This window comes from Hemitrygon akajei, chromosome 6 (genome assembly GCF_048418815.1).
Source record: "Hemitrygon akajei chromosome 6, sHemAka1.3, whole genome shotgun sequence".
Classification (NCBI taxonomy): Eukaryota; Metazoa; Chordata; class Chondrichthyes; order Myliobatiformes; family Dasyatidae; genus Hemitrygon; species Hemitrygon akajei.
Window position 1 is genome coordinate 104,335,940 of NC_133129.1, and position 20,690 is coordinate 104,356,629.

Consider the following 20,690-nt stretch of genomic DNA (forward strand, 5'->3'; position numbering starts at 1 on the left):
CCATACACCACATCACATCGGCCATTACTGTCTGGTTTTGTGTAGCATTCCCTAACAACATGGGAAAATCACAGCAAACAGTTCAGCAGCAAAGGTTGCAGTCTGCCATCACAGCACAACTGGGACATGTCCAGAACAAAGAAGCGGGCAGGAAATGCAGACACTACCTTTTCCAAAAGCTCCCTTCTAGGAAGCGCAATAGGGTTACTAAAACAAAAACTTTATCCCATCTTCAAAGTTTCTTCCCCCCAGGCAGTTAATCTGATCAACCATTCTAGTCACCCCACCCCCTCTAATTATTATCCCCATCACTGCACTAGAAATACTTTAAACCATTTTTTATAATACTGTTTATATATTTATGCACATTGTATTCATATCTGTACTTTAACCTACAACTTTTCTTTTATATAATTGTTTATCCTTTATAATTGTTGAAGGTTACTTCTTTTTGTTACATGTCGCACCAACACATCACAGCAAATTCATAAAACATGTAAATCTATATGTACATGGCAATTAAAGTTGATCCTTGATACACAACTCTCTTAAAACTCAGGGCTGTCAGTGGGAAAGCTCTGATTGCCTGGACCATATGTTCCCAGGGACATTAGAATTCTTGGGATAATGCTCGTGAAGCTCCTCTGGACCCTCTCCAATGTCAGAGCATTCTTTCTTAGTTATGGGGCCCAAAACTACTCTAAATTGTCATAGAGGGGGACCTTAACTTTTCCGGTATTAATTGGAATTGACTTAGTACAAGAAGCTTAGATGGAGTTGAATTCATAAAATAATTCCAAGGTTTATTTAAGCAGTGTCTAGTCCACAAGGGAGAAGACTTCACTTGACCTAGTGAATGAAGATGGCTAGTGAGAGCAGAGTCTCTTTTAAGAACAGTGTCCACAGAGAACAAGGAAGCTTCATAGCAGTTACAATAAAAATAAGGTCGGTCCTTAAGACAGAGTTCTAAACTGGGAAAAGGTGGAATTCCATAGTATTAGACAGGACGTGGTGAGATTAGACTGCAAACAGCTGTCAGAGGGGAAAACAACATCTGATAAGTGGGAGGCATTTAAAAATGAGATAATAAAAGTTCAGAAAGTGTGTCTCAACAGTAGGAAAGATTAAAGGTAAGTTTAATGATGAGCTCCATTTGCCATAAGTACATAAAATGAAAAGTGTCATTTGCATCAGATCAAATCAGCAAAGACTGGGAACCTCTGGAACATTAACTGTTTCTCCACCCATTGATACTACTTGACTTGCTGAGAACACTACAGCATAGTACAGGCACTTCAGCCCACAGTGTTGTGCCGACCTTTAAACCTACTCTAAGATCAATCTAACCCTTCCCTCCCACATAGCCCTCTATTTTCCTATCATCCATGTGTCTAAGAGTCTATTAAATGTCCCTAATATATCTGCCTCTACCACAACTCCTGGCAGGCCATTCCACATACCTATCACTCTCTTTGAAAAAGTCTCTGGCTATCCACTATGCTATGCTTTTTATCATCTTGTACACCTCTATCAAGTCATTCTCCTTCACTCCAAAGAGAAAAGCCCTGGCTCACTCAGCCTCTCCCCTCTTTCCTCATAAGACTTCGCTCCAATCCAAGCATCCTGGTAAATCTGCTCAGCATTCTCTCTAAAGCTTCCACATTCTTCCTTTATTGAGGCAATCAGAACTGAACACAAGTGTGTTCTAGAGCTTCCTTATTACCTTGTGGCTCTTAAATTGAGTTCCCCAATTAATGAAGGCCAACACACCACACACCTTCTTAATCACCCTATCAACTTGTGAGCAACTTCCAACATTATCTATTTTACTTCCGATTCCCAGCATCCAGCAATACTGCTTCTTCTACTTCACTCCAAGTATTAAACCTTTCCTGTAGTCATACCTCCAGCAGATCTCTGCACCGCTGTATGAAGGCATCCACTTGAGCAAAAATACTTGTGTGATCCAGGACCCAGGGGACGTCTGAGAACCTGTAGAATGAGATCACTTGTTTAAAAAAAACATACATAAATCTTTGTCTTCATACTTACAGAGTCATAGTCATAGAGCACTACAACATGGAACTAGGTCCTTCAGCCCATCTAGTCCATGCTGCACTGTTGCTCTACCTACAGCACACTGACACACACCCGGACCATAGCCCTCCATACCGCTCCCATCCATGAACCTATCCAAACTTCTCTTAAATGTTGAAATTTAACATGCATCTACCACTTCCACTGGCAGCTCGCTCCACATTCTCACCACCTTTTGAGTGAAGTTCTCCCTCATGTTCCCCTTAAATATTTCATCTTTCACCCTTAACCTATGACTTCCAGTTCTAGTCTCACCCAAACTAAAAGGAAAAAGCGAGCTTGCATTACCCTGCATATAGCCTTCATGAGTATGTGTATTTCTATCAAATCACCTCTCGTTCTCCTATATTCCAGGGAATAAAGTCCTAACCTATCTAATCTTTCCCTATAACTCAGGTCCTCAAGTCTCAGCAACATCTCTGTAAATATTCTCTCTGTATTCTTTCAATCTTATTGATATCTTTCCCATAGGTAAGTAACCAGAACTGCATTCAGGTGTATCCATCACTGATCAAATAGGGCACTTCAGCACAGAAATTTAGGAATACGTTGCCCTGTGTCTGTGAAGTGGGTGTCAGGATGCTTCGAATGGCATTTCACCATGACAGCAAACAAGTTCAAGTTAAATTGTTATTCAATCATACACATAAATGCAAGCAACCGAAGCAGCACTGCTCTGGAGCCAAGCTGCAAAACATAGTACCAACAGTCACACACAGTACAAAGCACACACTCTCTAGCACATATAATTACAACAGCAGAAAACATACAGTCACAAAAAATTACTAACTACAATATAGCCCAAGTCCCTGAGTGTCATGGCCTGTAGATAGATGGTACATGGATATTGTCCTCGAGCAACAGTCCTGTAGGACAAGAATGCAGCATTTCCTCATTTCATGCTGGTGTAGCCGTGCACTACTCAAACTAGAAACATGGCCCACCCAAATTTTTGAAATCTTTTATTCTTGGATCATGGCCTTCAAAGACATGACTGCAAGTGATACCTGTGCAGTGTGATGTCACAGCACATTTCCCAAGGTATAATGAATTAATCACGCATTATAAACTGGAGGCATGCACAGGTCAGAGGGCAAGGTAAAGGCCAGACTGAGGTCCCACACTGGACATGATGAAGGGGGTTGTCAAAAAACTGGGTCATGAGGAATCGGGCAGTGTGCTATGAGTATAGAACAAGCTTGGAAAAAGGGAGAGTGACCCTTCCATAAAGGAGACGGATAATATCATGATAATCCAGGAGTAATCCTTGTGGTTTAAACTGGCCAAGTCACAGAGTGTGACTGTTATAGTTTCATTTCACAGCCTGACATCAGAGGATTAGAACTTAGTTTCCTGGTTCCTATAGCCATGCCTCATATCACAATAGATACGCACTTGAGTATGTGTACACAAACTCATAGACACACAGACAGAACATAACAGCACAGTACAGACCTTTCGGATCACAATTCTGTAACACGCTCCAAGGTCATTCTAACCCTTCCCTCCCATATCACTCTCCATTTTTCTGTCATCTATGTGCCTAAGAGTTTCTTAAATGTCTCTACTTTATTTGCCTCTACCACCACCCCTGGCAGGGTGTTCCATGCACCCACCATTCTCTGTGTAAAAAACCTACCTCAGATATTCCACCCATACTTTTCTCCAATCACCTTCCAAATTATAACCCCAGGTATTAGCCTTTTCTGGTCAGGAAAAAAATCTCTGGGTGTCCACTTGACCTACCATATTGTACACCACTATCAAGTCACCTCTCATCCTCCTTCACTCCAAAGGAAAAAACCCTAGCTCACTCTACCTATGATAAAGGATCTCAGCCCAAAACGTCAAATGTACTCTATTCCACAGATGTTGCCTGGACTACTGAGTTCCTCCAGCATTTTGTATGTATTGCTTGGATTTCCAGCATCTGCAGATCTTCTTTTGTTCATAAGACATGTTCTCTAATGCAGGCAGCTTCCTGGTAAATCTCCTCTGCACCCTCTCTAAAGCTTCCATGTCTTTCCTATAATGAGGTGATCAGAACTGAATACAATATTCTAACCTAAGATTTATAGAACTGCAGCATGTGTGCACAAATGCAGACATATAAGTAAATGCAAATCTGCAGTGCAAACAAGAAGATCTGCATTCACACACACTGCTGTGCACGTACCCACTGGTCATCTCAAGATGAGAGATCGAGCATCGCATGGTTTGCTGTCCCCAGTCACCCTATAGTGACTGATAAACCATGCCAAAATTCCACCCTTATTCAAAGTTCTGTAGACCCCGTAGGCAGCTGCAAGTGAGCCAGTATGTGCAGATTGGACTGAGACCCTTCTTCAGAACTGGAAAGATTGGGGAGGGGGCAGGGAAGAAGCCAGAATAAAAAGGCGGAGGGGGAACAGGGAGGAAAACAAGCTGGCAGGTGACAGGTGAGACTACGTGAGGGGATGCAGGCTGAGTCTCTAAGGAGTAAGATGGTGATCAGACTCACCTGCTGTGAACAGAGGAAGCATGGGCAAAGTGCCTCTTCCATGCCTGGCAGCACTCGATGCAGTCATTTAGAGTAGCCTTGCTTGATTTAGTGTGGCCCTCAAATATCTTATCCAACGAGATCTCTTTGGAGCACAAGTGAATTATTTCATTACTCAGCTGCAAAGAGAATAGAAGGTAGAGAGTAAAACATAAACACAGGAGATCCTGTAGATGCTGGGAATCCAGAGTAACACACACAAAATGCTAGAGGAACTCAGTAGGTCAGGTAACATCTATAGAGGGGAATAAACAGTCAATGCTTTGGGCTGACACCCTCCATGCCCAACATATGAATTTATGCACTTATGAAGAAGGCTCACCAACAGCTCTACTTCTTTAGAAGTTTGAGGAGATTCGGTACGTCATCAAAAACTAACAAATTTCTACAGATGTATTATGGAGAGCATTAACTGGTTGCATTATGTCTGGTGTGGAGGGACCAATGCACAGGATTAGGTAAAATTGCAAAGGATTGTAAACTCAGATAGCGCCACCATGAGCACTAGCCTCCTCACCATCAAGGACATCTTCAAAAGGCAATGCCTCATAAAGGCAGCATCCACTATTAAGGACCCCCATCACCCAGAACGCTCTCTTCTCATTCCTACCATCAGACAGAAGGTACAGGAGTCTGAAGACACACACTCATTAGGAATAGCTTCTTCCACTCCATAATCAGATTTCTGATTGGACACTGAACCAACCCATGGGCACTACCTCACTATTTTTGCTCTCTTTTTGCACAACTTATTTAATTTTATTTTCATATACTGTACATACAGTGTATTTCTTACACTGGGGGAGTGGGTGAGGTCTGGGCCTGACGTCACGCTCACCCGGGGAAAGTGCACATGCAATATATCGCCTCTCCTTTCCCAGTGTAGTGATCGCCACGTGGTCACTGTCTGGCTTGCTAGGCAGGAGGCCACTGCAAATGGCCTCTCCTACACTACTGCAACACCTTTTCATCGGTGCCCCACGTATCCACCAAGCTTGCTACATCATGCCGCGACCGAATGTCCGGCAGAACTGGATGAGTAGGCTGGGCTCGTTAGCCTTGGTTGGCAGCCAGCCTAAGAGAAGGACAACTCTGACTCCAAACCCGGGCAGGTGGGGCTTGACAGCCTCATCAGGCCATCCACCTAGGAGAAGGATGCTCCGACATAACTCCTACGACCTGAGGACCTCGCTGTCACCGTCCCAGCTTGCTAGGCTATGGCAGATGAACCCCAGGTGTAAAGGGTGGGGCCAGTACCGTGCACACTGCACTCCATCGGAAAAAGAACTGTGCAGGCCGAAGGACATGCCCACATCTTCAATAATCCTCCCTGCGGCTGGGTCTGCCTGTCCCGTGTTGGCCTCGTCAGCCACCAGCAAGCCTGCAGCAGACGTGGGCAGCCCCCTTCCTAAATCTTCATTCGCAAAGCCAAGCCATGATGATGATGATGATTTCTTATTGTAATTTATAATATATTTTTATGTCTTGCACTGTACTGCTGCCATAAAACAACACAGTTCATGACATATGTCAGTGATTTTATCCTGATTCTGATTCTGTTTGCCAATGGTGAAAATGGCTGACGCCTGGAACAGCCACACCCACTGATTTACTGCTTCAAGTTGAATTCTTTGAAAATAAAGAGGTTATGACCAGATCAACACAATAATTTAAATCAAATAATTTATCATTTAAAATTTACCCCACTGTTCAATGAGATATTACACAAAAAATCTTTAATCCCCAATGCCCAGAGACAACAAAGCTCACTAGGCTACTCTATGAGACACTGACAAATTATCCATTCTTCTGTGAGTACAGTGTCACAGATAGGTCAGATGACAAACCTGCCTTCCCCAAAAGGCGTTAGACAACCAGATGGGTCTTCACAACAAAGTCACTGCACCAGATTTCGATCCCAGATTTGCAGTATAAAGATCTTCAAGATTAGCTTTATTTGTCATGTCCATCAAACATAGAGCAAAATGCACCAATGACCAGCACAACCTGAGGATGTGCTGGGGGCAGCCCACAAGTGTTGCCATCTCTCAGTGCTAACATAGCATGCCCACAACTCACTTACCCTAATCCACAAGTCTTTGGACTGTGGGAGGAAACTGGAGCACCTGGAGGAAACCCACATGGTCACAGAGAGAACGTACTAACTCCTTAGAGACGTTAACAGGAACCAAACCCAGCTCACTAGTGCTGTAACAGCCTAATGCCAACTACACTGCTACCATGCCACATATAGAAGACAGCTGCAGTTTCTGTCTCCTTTTATAGGAGAGATTGCCATCTGAAATTTGGAAGACTGCTTCCAGGTCCCAGACTCCCTCATTAGCAGAAACAATGTCTCCTGTCATGTCCCTGGGTATCTTGAAATCAAATTATAACAATCTAAATTACAGAAAATATGTACAGTTTGTATCTTCACTCCATAGCCTGGAGTCCATGTATCATCATGGTATAATCTCTGCTACAATATCCGCTTCCTAGGGGGACATGGTAGTGTAGCGGTTAACCTAACACTTTAAAGCGCCAACAATCAATAAATGGGTTCAATTCTCGCTTGTCTCTAAGGAATTTTTAAATTCTCCCCATGACCGTATGGATTTCCTCTAGATACTTTGACACCTCCCACATCCCAAAGATATACGAGTTAGGGTTACTAAGTTGTGGGTATGCTATGCTGGCAACAGAAGTATAGTGGCTCACGGGCTGCACCCAGTCCATCCTCGAACTGCGTTGGTCGTTAACACAAACAATACATTTCATTGTTTGTTTCAAAGTTTCAATGTACATGTGACAAACAAACCTAATCTTTAATCATTAAAACTTGTGGTCCAGAACAGTCAGTATTCACCAGCGCTTTGTATCACTATAAAAACACTCAGCCCTCTTGTGCTTATACAATCAGTGGCCAATTTATTAGGTATTCCTTGTACCTAATAAAAAGTGGCCACTGACTGTATGTTTTGCTCTTCAGCTACTGCAGCCCTTCCTGTTAGCTTGATCCAGTCTGGTCAATCTTCTCAAACCTCTCTCATTAACAAGATGTGTTCAACCACAGAACTCATTGGATGCATTTTGTTTTTCGTACTATTTTCTGTAAACTCCAGACACTGTTGTACATGAAAGACCCTCGAGATCAGCACGATCTGAGATTTTCAAACCACCCCATCTGGCACCAACTATCATTGCTAAGTCAAAGTGACATAGATCACATTTCTTCCCAATTCGGATATTTGAACTGAAGAACAACTGAACCTTTTGACTATGTCTGCATGCTTTTACGCATTGAATTCGCAACCTGAACCATTAGATATTTGTATTAATGAGCAGGTGTACAGGTGTGCCTTATGAAGTGTCCTGAATTAGTGATCTAATTGCCTCTGTAATTATTTATGAACTTGACTGTGACATAGTAATTACCTGTCATTGCAATAGTAGTCCTGCTCAATGCAAAAGAACACTGCAGCTCCAGACATATACTGTGTCTGCTGACACCAGTGCAGGATTCTGACTAAATGCCTCAACATGAAAGTGCAGTGTCCGTTCTTCACAAAGTGACCTCCTCAAGTACAAATACTCCCATGGAAAAAGTACAGTACAGCACCGTATTGCATTTTTGTAGCACCAATCATCACCACTAGATGTCGCAAAGGACTTTACAATCATTGAAATACTCTCTGAGATAAGCATTTTTTTGACATCTAGGAATTAGCAAAGAACTCTGTAGACTCAAAGCAACAGTAAACCAACCCTCTGCACTGCCTGAACCCGTCGATCTGTCCTCTGTACTACCCGAACGGAATGACTCTCACTCTGTACTCGTCCAACAGTATCACCCCCTCTCCGTACTGTCCCAACAGTATGACCCTCTCTCCATACTGTCCCAACAGCGTGACCCTCTCTCCGTACTGTCCCAACAGTGTGACCCTCTCTCCGTACTGTCCCAACAGCGTGACCCTCTCTCCGTACTGTCCCAACAACAGTGTGACCTTCTCTCCGTACTGTCCCAAAAACAGTGTGACCCTCTCTCCATACTGTCCCAACAGTGTGACCCTCTCAACGTACTATCCCAACAACAGTGTGACCCTGTCTCCGTACTGTCCCAACAACAGTGTGATCCTGTCTCCGTACTGTCCCAACAACAGTGTAACCCTCTCTCCATACTGTCCCAACAACAGTGTGATCCTCTCTCCATATTGTCCCAACAACAGTGTGACCCTCTCTCCGACCTGTCCCAACAACAGTGTCATCCTCTCTCCGTACTGTCCCAACAACAGTGTGACCCTCTCTCCGTACTGTCCCAACAAAAGTGTGATCCTCTCTCTGTACCATCCCAACAACAGTGTAATCCTCTCTCCGACCTGTCCCAACAACAGTGTGACCCTCTCTCTGTACTGCCCCAACAACAGTGTGACCCTCTCTCCGTACTGTCCCAACAACACTGTGATCCTCTCTCCGTACTGTCCCAACAACAGTGTGATCCTCTCTCCGACCTGTCCCAACAACAGTGTGATCCTCTCTCCGACCTGTCCCAACAACAGTGTGATCCTCTCTCCGACCTGTCCCAACAACAGTGTGATCCTCTCTCCATAGTATCCCAACAGAGTGATCCTCTCTCCATACTGTCCCAACAACAGTGTGACCCTCTCTCCGTACTGTCCCAACAACAGTGTGACCCTCTCTCCGTACTGTACCAACAACAGTGTGATCCTCTCTCCGACCTGTCCCAACAACAGTGTGATCCTCTCTCTGTACTGTCCCAACAACAGTGTGATCCTCTCTCCGACCTGTCCCAACAACAGTGTGACCCTCTCTCCGTACTGTCCCAACAACAGTGATCCTCTCTACGTACTGTCCCAACAACAGTGTAATCCTCTCTCCGACCTGTCCCAACAACAGTGTAATCCTCTCTCCGACCTGTCCCAACAACAGTGTAATCCTCTCTCCGACCTGTCCCAACAACAGTGTAATCCTCTCTCCGACCTGTCCCAACAACAGTGTGATCCTCTCTCCGACCTGTCCCAACAACAGTGTGATCCTCTCTCCGACCTGTCCCAACAACAGTGTGATCCTCTCTCCATACTGTCCCAACAACAGTGTGATCCTCTCTCCATACTGTCCCAACAACAGTGTGATCCTCTCTCCATAGCATCCCAACAACAGAGTGATCCTCTCTCCATACTGTCCCAACAACAGAGTGATCCTCTCTCCGTATCATCCCAACGGTGTGACCCTCTCTCCCTACTGTTCCAACACTGTGATTCTCTCTCCGTACTGTCCAAACAGTGTGACCCCCGCTCCATACTGTCCTAACAACAGTATAATCCTCTCTCCATGTTGTCCCAACAACAGTGTAACCCTCTCTCTGAACAGTCCCAAACAACAGTGTAATCCTCTCTCCGACCTGTCCCAACAACAGTGTAATCCTCTCTCCGACCTGTCCCAACAACAGAGTAATCCTCTCTCCAACCTGTCCCAACAACACTGTGATTCTCTCTCCGTACTGTCCCAACAACACTGTGATCCTCTCTCCGTACTGTCCCAACAACACTGTGATCCTCTCTCCGTAATGTCCCAACAACACTGTGATCATCTCTCCGTACTGTCCCAATAACAGTGTGATCCTCTCTCCATACTGTCCCAACATCAGTGTGACCCTCTCTCCGTACTGTCCCAACAACAGTGTGACCCTCTCTCCGTAATGTCCCAACAACACTGTGATCATCTCTCCGTACTGTCCCAATAACAGTGTGATCCTCTCTCCATACTGTCCCAACATCAGAGTGATCCTCTCTCCATACTGTCCCAACAACAGTGTGACCCTCTCTCCGACCTGTCCCAACAACTGTGTGATCCTCTCTCCATAGTATCACAACAACAGAGTGATCCTCTCTCCATACTGTCCCAACAACAGTGTGACCCTCTCTCCGTACTGTCCCAACAACAGTGTGACCCTCTCTCCGTACTGTACCAACAACAGTGTGATCCTCTCTCCGACCTGTCCCAACAACAGTGTGATCCTCTCTCCATACTGTCCCAACAACAGTGTGATCCTCTCTCCATATTGTCCCAACAACAGTGTGACCCTCTCTCCGACCTGTCCCAACAGCAGTGTCATCCTCTCTCCGTACTGTCCCAACAACAGTGTGAACCTCTCTCCGTACTGTCCCAACAACAGTGTAATCCTCTCTCCGACCTGTCCCAACAACAGTGTGATCCTCTCTCCGACCTGTCCCAACAACAGTGTGATCCTCTCTCTGTACTGTCCCAACAACAGTGTGACCCTCTCTACGTACTGTACCAACAACAGTGTGATCCTCTCTCCGACCTGTCCCAACAACAGTGTGATCCTCTCTCCGTACTGTCCCAACAACAGTGTGACCCTCTCTCCGTACTGTCCCAACAACAGTGTAATCCTCTCTCCGACCTGTCCCAACAACAGTGTAATCCTCTCTCCGACCTGTCCCAACAACAGTGTAATCCGCTCTCCGACCTGTCCCAACAACAGTGTGATCCTCTCTCCGACCTGTCCCAACAACAGTGTGATCCTCTCTCCATAGTATCCCAACAACAGAGTGATCCTCTCTCTGTACTATCCCAACAGTGTGATTCTCTCTCCATAGTATCCCAACAACAGTGATCCTCTCTCCATACTGTCCCAACAACAGTGATCCTCTCTCCATACTGTCCCAACAACAGAGTGATCCTCTCTCCGTATCATCCCAACAACATTGTGACCCTCTCTCCCTTCTGTCCCAACACTGTGATTCTCTCCGTACTGTCCAAACAGTGTGACCCCCACTCCATACTGTCCTAACAACAGTGTAATCCTCTCTCCATGTTGTCCCAACAACAGTGTAACCCTCTCTCTGAACAGTCCCAAACAACAGTGTAATCCTCTCTCCGACCTGTTCCAACAACAGTGTAATCCTCTCTCCGACCTGTCCCAACAACAGAGTAATCCTCTCTCCAACCTGTCCCAACAACACTGTGATTCTCTCTCCGTACTGTCCCAACAACACTGTGATCCTCTCTCCGTACTGTCCCAATAACAGTGTGATCCTCTCTCCGTACTGTCCCAACAACAGAGTGATCCTCTCTCCATACTGTCCCAACATCAGTGTGACCCTCTCTCCATACTGTCCCAACAACAGTGTAATCCTCTCTTCGACCTGTCCCAACAACAGTGTAATCCTCTCTCCGACCTGTCCCAACAACAGTGTAATCCTCTCTCCGACCTGTCCCAACAACAGTGTGATCCTCTCTCCATATTGTCCCAACAACAGTGTGACCCTCTCTCCGACCTGTCCCAACAACAGTGTCATCGTCTCTCCGTACTGTCCCAACAACAGTGTGACCCTCTCTCCGTACTGTACCAACAACAGTGTCATCCTCTCTCCGACCTGTCCCAACAACAGTGTGACCCTCTCTCTGTACTGTCCCAACAACAGTGTGACCCTCTCTCCGTACTGTCCCAACAACACTGTGATCCTCTCTCCGTACTGTCCCAACAACAGTGTAATCCTCTCTCCGTACTGTCCCAACAACAGTGTAATCCTCTCTCCGACCTGTCCCAACAACAGTGTGATCCTCTCTCCGACCTGTCCCAACAACAGTGTGATCCTCTCTCCGACCTGTCCCAACAACAGTGTGATCCTCTCTCCGACCTGTCCCAACAACAGTGTGATCCTCTCTCCGACCTGTCCCAACAACAGTGTGATCCTCTCTCCATAGTATCCCAACAGAGTGATCCTCTCTCGGTACTGTCCCAACAACAGTGTGACCCTCTCTCCGTACTGTCCCAACAACACTGTGATCCTCTCTCCGTACTGTCCCAACAACAGTGTAATCCTCTCTCCGACCTGTCCCAACAACAGTGTAATCCTCTCTCCGACCTGTCCCAACAAAAGTGTGATCCTCTCTCCGACCTGTCCCAACAACAGAGTGATCCTCTCTCCATACTGTCCCAACAACAGTGTGACCCTCTCTCCGTATCATCCCAACAACAGTGTGACCCTCTCTCCCTACTGTCCCAACAACAGTGTGACCCTCTCTCCGTACTGTCCCAACAACAGTGTGACCCTCTCTCCGTACTGTACCAACAACAGTGTGATCCTCTCTCCGACCTGTCCCAAAAACAGTGTGATCCTCTCTCCATACTGTCCCAACAACAGTGTGATCCTCTCTCCATATTGTCCCAACAACAGTGTGACCCTCTCTCCGACCTGTCCCAACAACAGTGTCATCCTCTCTCCGTACTGTCCCAACAACAGTGTGAACCTCTCTCCGTACTGTCCCAACAACAGTGTAATCCTCTCTCCGACCTGTCCCAACAACAGTGTGATCCTCTCTCCGACCTGTCCCAACAACAGTGTGATCCTCTCTCTGTACTGTCCCAACAACAGTGTGACCCTCTCTACGTACTGTCCCAACAACAGTGTGATCCTCTCTCCGACCTGTCCCAACAACAGTGTGATCCTCTCTCTGTACTGTCCCAACAACAGTGTGACCCTCTCTACGTATTATCCCAACAACAGTGTGATCCTCTCTCCATATTGTCCCAACAACAGTGTGACCCTCTCTCCGACCTGTCCCAACAACAGTGTCATCCTCTCTCCGACCTGTCCCAACAACAGTGTGATCCTCTCTCCGACCTGTCCCAACAACAGTGTAATCCTCTCTCCGACCTGTCCCAACAACAGTGTGACCCTCTCTCCGACCTGTCCCAACAACAGTGTGATCCTCTCTCCGACCTGTCCCAACAACAGTGTGATCCTCTCTCCATAGTATCCCAACAGAGTGATCCTCTCTCCATACTGTCCCAACAACAGTGTGACCCTCTCTCCGTACTGTCCCAACAACAGTGTGACCCTCTCTCCGTACTGTACCAACAACAGTGTGATCCTCTCTCCGACCTGTCCAAACAACAGTGTGATCCTCTCTCCGTACTGTCCCAACAACAGTGTGACCCTCTCTCCGTACTGTCCCAACAACAGTGTAATCCTCTCTCCGACCTGTCCCAACAACAGTGTGATCCTCTCTCCATAGTATCCCAACAACAGAGTGATCCTCTCTCCGTACTATCCCAACAGTGTGATTCTCTCTCCATAGTATCCCAACAACAGTGATCCTCTCTCCATACTGTCCCAACAACTGTGATCCTCTCTCCATACTATCCCAACAACAGAGTGATCCTCTCTCCGTATCATCCCAACAACATTGTGACCCTCTCTCCCTTCTGTCCCAACACTGTGATTCTCTCCGTACTGTCCAAACAGTGTGACCCCCACTCCATACTGTCCTAACAACAGTGTAATCCTCTCTCCATGTTGTCCCAACAACAGTGTAACCCTCTCTCTGAACAGTCCCAAACAACAGTGTAATCCTCTCTCCGACCTGTCCCAACAACAGTGTAATCCTCTCTCCGACCTGTCCCAACAACAGAGTAATCCTCTCTCCAACCTGTCCCAACAACACTGTGATTCTCTCTCCATACTGTCCCAACAACACGTGATCCTCTCTCCGTACTGTCCCAACAACACTGTGATCCTCTCTCCGTACTGTCCCAATAACAGTGTGATCCTCTCTCCGTACTGTCCCAACAACAGAGTGATCCTCTCTCCATACTGTCCCAACATCAGTGTGACCCTCTCTCCATACTGTCCCAACAACAGTGTAATCCTCTCTTCGACCTGTCCCAACAACAGTGTAATCCTCTCTCCGACCTGTCCCAACAACAGTGTAATCCTCTCTCCGACCTGTCCCAACAACAGTGTGATCCTCTCTCCATATTGTCCCAACAACAGTGTGACCCTCTCTCCGACCTGTCCCAACAACAGTGTCATCCTCTCTCCGTACTGTCCCAACAACAGTGTGACCCTCTCTCCGTACTGTACCAACAACAGTGTGATCCTCTCTCCGACCTGTCCCAACAACAGTGTGACCCTCTCTCCGTACTGTCCCAACAACACTGTGATCCTCTCTCCGTACTGTCCCAACAACAGTGTAATCCTCTCTCCGACCTGTCCCAACAACAGTGTGATCCTCTCTCCGACCTGTCCCAACAACAGTGTGATCCTCTCTCCGACCTGTCCCAACAACAGTGTGATCCTCTCTCCGACCTGTCCCAACAACAGTGTGATCCTCTCTCCGACCTGTCCCAACAACAGTGTGATCCTCTCTCCATAGTATCCCAACAGAGTGATCCTCTCTCGGTACTGTCCCAACAACAGTGTGACCCTCTCTCCGTACTGTCCCAACAACACTGTGATCCTCTCTCCGTACTGTCCCAACAACAGTGTAATCCTCTCTCCGACCTGTCCCAACAACAGTGTAATCCTCTCTCCGACCTGTCCCAACAACAGTGTGATCCTCTCTCCGACCTGTCCCAACAACAGAGTGATCCTCTCTCCATACTGTCCCAACAACAGTGTGACCCTCTCTCCGTATCATCCCAACAACAGTGTGACCCTCTCTCCCTACTGTCCCAACACTGTGATTCTCTCTCCGTACTGTCCAAACAGTGTGACCCCCGCTCCATACTGTCCTAACAACAGTGTAATCCTCTCTCCATGTTGTCCCAACAACAGTGTAATCCTCTCTCCGACCTGTTCCAACAACAGTGTAATCCTCTCTCCGACCTGTCCCAACAACAGTGTGACCCTCTCTCCATACTGTCCCAACAACAGAGTGATCCTCTCTCCGTACTGTCCCAACAACAGTGTGATCCTCTCTCCGACCTGTCCCAACAACAGTGTGACCCTCTCTCCATACTGTCCCAACAACAGTGTGACCCTCTCTCCGTATCATCCCAACAACAGTGTAATCCTCTCTCCGACCTGTCCCAACAACAGTGTAATCCTCTCTCCGACCTGTCCCAACAACAGTGTGATCCTCTCTCCATATTGTCCCAACAACAGTGTGACCCTCTCTCCGACCTGTCCCAACAACAGTGTCATCCTCTCTCCGTACTGTCCCAACAACAGTGTGACCCTCTCTCCGTACTGTACCAACAACAGTGTGATCCTCTCTCCGACCTGTCCCAACAACAGTGTGACCCTCTCTCTGTACTGTCCCAACAACAGTGTGACCCTCTCTCCGTACTGTCCCAACAACACTGTGATCCTCTCTCCGTACTGTCCCAACAACAGTGTAATCCTCTCTCCGTACTGTCCCAACAACAGTGTAATCCTCTCTCCGACCTGTCCCAACAACAGTGTGATCCTCTCTCCGACCTGTCCCAACAACAGTGTAATCCTCTCTCCGACCTGTCCCAACAACAGTGTGACCCTCTCTCCGACCTGTCCCAACAACAGTGTGACCCTCTCTCCGTACTGTCCCAACAACACTGTGATCCTCTCTCCGACCTGTCCCAACAACAGTGTGATCCTCTCTCCGACCTGTCCCAACAACAGTGTGATCCTCTCTCCATAGTATCCCAACAGAGTGATCCTCTCTCGGTACTGTCCCAACAACAGTGTGACCCTCTCTCCGTACTGTCCCAACAACACTGTGATCCTCTCTCCGTACTGTCCCAACAACAGTGTAATCCTCTCTCCGACCTGTCCCAACAACAGTGTAATCCTCTCTCCGACCTGTCCCAACAACAGTGTGATCCTCTCTCCGACCTGTCCCAATAACAGTGTGATCCTCTCTCCGACCTGTCCCAACAACAGTGTGATCCTCTCTCCATAGTATCCCAACAACAGAGTGATCCTCTCTCCATACTGTCCCAACAACAGTGTGACCCTCTCTCCGTATCATCCCAACAACAGTGTGACCCTCTCTCCCTACTGTCCCAACAACAGTGTGATCCTCTCTCTGTACTGTCCCAACAACAGTGTAATCCTCTCTCCAACCTGTCCCAACAACACTGTGATTCTCTCTCCATACTGTCCCAACAACAGTGTGACCCTCTCTCCGACCTGTCCCAACAACAGTGTGACCCTCTCTCCGACCTGTCCCAACAACAGTGTGACCCTCTCTCCATAGTATCACAACAACAGAGTGATCCTCTCTCCATACTGTCCCAACAACAGTGTGATCCTCTCTCCATACTGTCCCAACAACAGTGTGATCCTCTCTCCATATTGTCCCAACAACAGTGTGACCCTCTCTCCGACCTGTCCCAACAACAGTGTCATCCTCTCTCCGTACTGTCCCAACAACAGTGTGAACCTCTCTCCGTACTGTCCCAACAACAGTGTAATCCTCTCTCCGACCTGTCCCAACAACAGTGTGATCCTCTCTCCGACCTGTCCCAACAACAGTGTGATCCTCTCTCTGTACTGTCCCAACAACAGTGTGACCCTCTCTACGTACTGTCCCAACAACAGTGTGATCCTCTCTCCGACCTGTCCCAACAACAGTGTGATCCTCTCTCTGTACTGTCCCAACAACAGTGTGACCCTCTCTACGTATTATCCCAACAACAGTGTGATCCTCTCTCCATATTGTCCCAACAACAGTGTGACCCTCTCTCCGACCTGTCCCAACAACAGTGTCATCCTCTCTCCGACCTGTCCCAACAACAGTGTGATCCTCTCTCCGACCTGTCCCAACAACAGTGTAATCCTCTCTCCGACCTGTCCCAACAACAGTGTGACCCTCTCTCCGACCTGTCCCAACAACAGTGTGATCCTCTCTCCGACCTGTCCCAACAACAGTGTGATCCTCTCTCCATAGTATCCCAACAGAGTGATCCTCTCTCCATACTGTCCCAACAACAGTGTGACCCTCTCTCCGTACTGTCCCAACAACAGTGTGACCCTCTCTCCGTACTGTACCAACAACAGTGTGATCCTCTCTCCGACCTGTCCAAACAACAGTGTGATCCTCTCTCCGTACTGTCCCAACAACAGTGTGACCCTCTCTCCGTACTGTCCCAACAACAGTGTAATCCTCTCTCCGACCTGTCCCAACAACAGTGTAATCCTCTCTCCGACCTGTCCCAACAACAGTGTAATCTGCTCTCCGACCTGTCCCAACAACAGTGTGATCCTCTCTCCGACCTGTCCCAACAACAGTGTGATCCTCTCTCCATAGTATCCCAACAACAGAGTGATCCTCTCTCCGTACTATCCCAACAGTGTGATTCTCTCTCCATAGTATCCCAACAACAGTGATCCTCTCTCCATACTGTCCCAACAACTGTGATCCTCTCTCCATACTATCCCAACAACAGAGTGATCCTCTCTCCGTATCATCCCAACAACATTGTGACCCTCTCTCCCTTCTGTCCCAACACTGTGATTCTCTCCGTACTGTCCAAACAGTGTGACCCCCACTCCATACTGTCCTAACAACAGTGTAATCCTCTCTCCATGTTGTCCCAACAACAGTGTAACCCTCTCTCTGAACAGTCCCAAACAACAGTGTAATCCTCTCTCCGACCTGTCCCAACAACAGTGTAATCCTCTCTCCGACCTGTCCCAACAACAGAGTAATCCTCTCTCCAACCTGTCCCAACAACACTGTGATTCTCTCTCCATACTGTCCCAACAACACGTGATCCTCTCTCCGTACTGTCCCAACAACACTGTGATCCTCTCTCCGTACTGTCCCAATAACAGTGTGATCCTCTCTCCGTACTGTCCCAACAACAGAGTGATCCTCTCTCCATACTGTCCCAACATCAGTGTGACCCTCTCTCCATACTGTCCCAACAACAGTGTAATCCTCTCTTCGACCTGTCCCAACAACAGTGTAATCCTCTCTCCGACCTGTCCCAACAACAGTGTAATCCTCTCTCCGACCTGTCCCAACAACAGTGTGATCCTCTCTCCATATTGTCCCAACAACAGTGTGACCCTCTCTCCGACCTGTCCCAACAACAGTGTCATCCTCTCTCCGTACTGTCCCAACAACAGTGTGACCCTCTCTCCGTACTGTACCAACAACAGTGTGATCCTCTCTCCGACCTGTCCCAACAACAGTGTGACCCTCTCTCCGTACTGTCCCAACAACACTGTGATCCTCTCTCCGTACTGTCCCAACAACAGTGTGATCCTCTCTCCGACCTGTCCCAACAACAGTGTGATCCTCTCTCCGACCTGTCCCAACAACAGTGTGATCCTCTCTCCGACCTGTCCCAACAACAGTGTGATCCTCTCTCCGACCTGTCCCAACAACAGTGTGATCCTCTCTCCGACCTGTCCCAACAACAGTGTGATCCTCTCTCCGACCTGTCCCAACAACAGTGTGATCCTCTCTCCATAGTATCCCAACAGAGTGATCCTCTCTCGGTACTGTCCCAACAACAGTGTGACCCTCTCTCCGTACTGTCCCAACAACACTGTGATCCTCTCTCCGTACTGTCCCAACAACAGTGTAATCCTCTCTCCGACCTGTCCCAACAACAGTGTAATCCTCTCTCCGACCTGTCCCAACAACAGTGTGAACCTCTCTCCGACCTGTCCCAACAACAGAGTGATCCTCTCTCCATACTGTCCCAACAACAGTGTGACCCTCTCTCCGTATCATCCCAACAACAGTGTGACCCTCTCTCCCTACTGTCCCAACACTGTGATTCTCTCTCCGTACTGTCCAAACAGTGTGACCCCCGCTCCATACTGTCCTAACAACAGTGTAATCCTCTCTCCATGTTGTCCCAACAACAGTGTAATCCTCTCTCCGACCTGTTCCAACAACAGTGAAATCCTCTCTCCGACCTGTCCCAACAACAGTGTGACCCTCTCTCCATACTGTCCCAACAACAGTGTGATCCTCTCTCCGTACTGTCCCAACAACAGTGTGATCCTCTCTCCGACCTGTCCCAACAACAGTGTGACCCTCTCTCCATACTGTCCCAACAACAGTGTGACCCTCTCTCCGTATCATCCCAACAACAGTGTAATCCTCTCTCCGACCTGTCCCAACAACAGTGTAATCCTCTCTCCGACCTGTCCCAACAACAGTGTGATCCTCTCTCCATATTGTCCCAACAACAGTGTGACCCTCTCTCCGACCTGTCCCAACAACAGTGTCATCCTCTCTCCGTACTGTCCCAACAACAGTGTGACCCTCTCTCCGTACTGTACCAACAACAGTGTGATCCTCTCTCCGACCTGTCCCAACAACAGTGTGACCCTCTCTCTGTACTGTCCCAACAACAGTGTGACCCTCTCTCCGTACTGTCCCAACAACACTGTGATCCTCTCTCCGTACTGTCCCAACAACAGTGTAATCCTCTCTCCGTACTGTCCCAACAACAGTGTAATCCTCTCTCCGACCTGTCCCAACAACAGTGTGATCCTCTCTCCGACCTGTCCCAACAACAGTGTAATCCTCTCTCCGACCTGTCCCAACAACAGTGTGACCCTCTCTCCGACCTGTCCCAACAACAGTGTGACCCTCTCTCCGTACTGTCCCAACAACACTGTGATCCTCTCTCCGACCTGTCCCAACAACAGTGTGATCCTCTCTCCATACTGTCCCAACAACAGTGTGATCCTCTCTCCGACCTGTCCCAACAACAGTGTGATCCTCTCTCCGACCTGTCCCAACAACAGTGTGATCCTCTCTCCATAGTATCCCAACAGAGTGATCCTCTCTCGGTACTGTCCCAACAACAGTGTGACCCTCTCTCCGTACTGTCCCAACAACACTGTGATCCTCTCTCCGTACTGTCCCAACAACAGTGTAATCCTCTCTCCGACCTGTCCCAACAACAGTGTAATCCTCTCTCCGACCTGTCCCAACAACAGTGTGATCCTCTCTCCGACCTGTCCCAACAACAGTGTGATCCTCTCTCCGACCTGTCCCAACAACAGTGTGATCCTCTCTCCATAGTATCCCAACAACAGAGTGATCCTCTCTCCATACTGTCCCAACAACAGTGTGACCCTCTCTCCGTATCATCCCAACAACAGTGTGACCCTCTCTCCCTACTGTCCCAACACTGTGATTCTCTCTCCGTACTGTCCAAACAGTGTGACCCCAGCTCCATACTGTCCTAACAACAGTGTAATCCTCTCTCCATGTTGTCCCAACAACAGTGTAACCCTCTCTCTGAACAGTCCCAAACAACAGTGTAACCCTC

General features: G+C 47.8%; 1 protein-coding gene across 1 annotated transcript in view; it reads right to left on the minus strand.

The window, feature by feature from the left end:
• The window catches only part of dnah2 (dynein, axonemal, heavy chain 2), a 497,351-nt gene that overhangs the window by 352,593 nt on the left and 124,068 nt on the right, over nt 1-20,690 (minus strand). Inside the window, exons 9-10 of the mRNA XM_073049044.1 lie at nt 4,598-4,755; nt 1,905-1,992 (exon numbers count right to left, since the gene is read on the minus strand). Of these exons, the coding sequence (XP_072905145.1) occupies nt 1,905-1,992; nt 4,598-4,755 (246 nt within the window). The remainder of the gene's footprint in view (nt 1-1,904; nt 1,993-4,597; nt 4,756-20,690) is intronic.